Consider the following 2638-nt stretch of genomic DNA (forward strand, 5'->3'; position numbering starts at 1 on the left):
ATCTTTCTGAGCCTTCACTTCCCAGCTATAATATGACATTTTGCTATTGGAACTCTTATGAGGAATAAAGCAGATAAGACAAGTGAAGCACTCCGCAGTGTCCACCACGCGGTTGGTGCTATCATTAGTTTCATTTGTAAGTTTCTAGAGAATAGAAACTACATCTGCTCTGAGTTCTCTTAAATCACCCAGCATGTGTACAGAATATAGGAAAATTATATCAGTAAGCCACATAGATTTCCAACTATCCAGATTGTGCATACTCCCAACAGAGCCAATTAAATGGGTTTGTGCTGAGTAATCCTAACTAAGTCAAAGTGAAAGTACAAAACTGATTTAAAGACGTTCATTCCTACCAGGTCCACTGGTGCACAACTATAATCCCACTGGTGCACAACTATAATCCAAGGCAGCAGGATTGCAAGTATTAGACCAGCCTCAGCAATTTGATGAGACCCTGTCTCAAAATATAAAGGTCTGTGGATAAAGTTCAGTGGTACAGCAACACCACTGAGTTCAATCACTAATACTGGGGGGAGAAAAAAAAAGTTCAGTTCCATTCACATGAAGACTCAAAGCAACACACATCTCCTTAGTTTAGAAAAGTTTAATTCTAAACTACATAGTAAGATTTCACCAAGTTCTTAATTTCATATATGAATAAGATTACATCAAATTACATGGGGTATGAGAACAGAACTTTGTATTCCAAAATTTGACCACTGGTCATAAATAAAATTTCTTCTTACAAACCTAAAAAAAAAAAAAAAAGGAAAAGGAAGGAAGTTGGGATAAGACTAGATTCTCCATCTAGTACATTAGGATTTCCTAGTACAGTTTGGGAACTGGTGGTTTTTTGAGTTAACTATTCCATGCCCTTGTTTACAAAATTCTTTTCTCCGTGGCTGACCAAATTTGTAGAGAGGACAGTGATGCTGCTAATAAGAGATGCTTTCTACTCAGGACTTAGGGTTAATACACCTCTCTCTTCAGGGCATCTCTAAGACACTCTCCTCCCCTAGAGAGCTTAAAGGTTCTAGAAAAATGAAGTGCCTTCTACCAAACAATTAGAATTTGTCTTGCAAAAAAAGTTAAAAGTAATCATTCAAAGGATGAGCTGAGACTGCTAAATACAAAGTATGTATTCTGGAGCCAGAAAAATCTGGGAAATCCCACATAGGATCAACAAGCTGCACTTGGGCAATTCATTGAAGCATTGCAAGCCTCACTTTTCCCATCTGTGAAATGGTGATAAGGCTGACTTAACAGCTGCTGTGATGATTAGAGGGGGGGAAAAATTATGCCTCATCCCCAAAACAAGACCTGACCACTGCATGTGGTTAGGCAAAGAGATTAAGAGTACTCAGTAATAAGACTTGCCCACTTACACTCTAGGACCAGGTAACTTTGCCCTGCCCACTGCCTTTACAGGGACAACTGGTCTACCTGTGGACTAGCTATAAACAATAAAGTTCTCAAATAGGGGTATGCAGAAGAAGAAAAGATGATATAAGAAAATAAAGCTCCACAACTCCAGGGAAAACTCAATAGAAAAAGCATTCAAAAATGTATCTGTGACTTAAGTTCATGAGTATCATTGGTTCTTCAAAAGCAAATTATTTTTAATATTTTGGATGCTTGGGGTAGAGCAGAAGAGGGTAGAATGCAAAGTACACAAGACTTAAATATATATTATAACCATTTTCTATCACATAGGAGATTGGGATTATTTCAAAAGGTGCACATAAAAATATGCATCGTTTTATATAATAAACAGTAGAAGCCAAGCACAGTGACTCAGGAAGCTGAGGCAGGAAGATAAGAAGTTAAGCAACTTGGCCAGACCCTATCTCAAAATTCAAATATAAAAAGGGCTGGGATGTAGCTCATGGTAGAGTACCTCCGAGTTCAAAAGTAGAAATAAAGTTCTATATTGCGAAGATTAATAAACACCTGGGAGGGAATTGCTGAGCAGATGCCCATGGTAGTGATAATGGTGATGCCTGCTTTACCGTGACACTTTCCAAGTGACAGGCCCTTTATGTAACTTCCTTCCCGCAAACCCCAAAACAATCGTTAGTACAGATGACAGTAACTAAGGCTCTGAGTAAGTCAGCCACAGCTCACGTCCACCCAGCGGGCCCGGGCGACTCGGCGGCGCGCCCCGTGCGCGGGCCCCACCCGGCGGCCTCAGTGTCCATCCAGGGTCCCTCCGCAACGCCCCTCGCAGCTCAGGAGCCCGCAGGCCGGAGCGCCCCGCTGCGAACCGCCCACTGCCCCCGGGGACGCAGGGACCTCAGCCTCGACTGCAGCCGCCACAGCCCCACTTACTCCCATCGCGGAGCAAGGCTCCTGCAACTCGCAGGGCCGCAGCCATGTTAGTGCCGGCAGAAAGCATTTCCGGGGCAGCCTCGACCGGGCTCCTGAGTTCCTCCCGCAGCGGCACCCTCTGGTACCGGCCCAACCAACACCGAACCTGGGGAGCGCTCCCCACCCGCGCACCGATCCCTTTTCAGGCGCCGCAGCACCCGGCACCCTCGCGGCGCGCACGCTCATTCGCTGCCCGACGGGGGCGGGGCCCGACGGGGGCACGCCCCTCTCGGGAAGTCAGCTCTTTCGCTGTAGGGTCGAGGAGGGA

At 45.3% G+C, this 2638-nt stretch overlaps 1 protein-coding gene across 2 annotated transcripts in view; it reads right to left on the reverse strand.

Annotated features, from left to right (window-relative positions):
- Positions 1-2553, reverse strand: part of FECH (ferrochelatase) — a 32388-nt gene extending 29835 nt beyond the window's left edge. The window contains exon 1 of one of the 2 annotated variants that reach the window (XM_081263765.1): positions 2332-2553. Coding sequence is in view for 1 of the 2 variants with exons in the window: in XM_081263764.1 (XP_081119890.1) it covers positions 2332-2398 (67 nt within the window). In the remaining variant the exon portion in view is untranslated. The remainder of the gene's footprint in view (positions 1-2331) is intronic. The other variant, XM_081263764.1, reaches the window with a different exon arrangement.
- Positions 2554-2638: the final 85 nt, after the last annotated feature.

The sequence above is a fragment of the Spermophilus citellus genome, assembly GCF_964194105.1.
Source record: "Spermophilus citellus genome assembly, chromosome: 12".
In the NCBI taxonomy this organism is placed as follows: domain Eukaryota; kingdom Metazoa; phylum Chordata; class Mammalia; order Rodentia; family Sciuridae; genus Spermophilus; species Spermophilus citellus.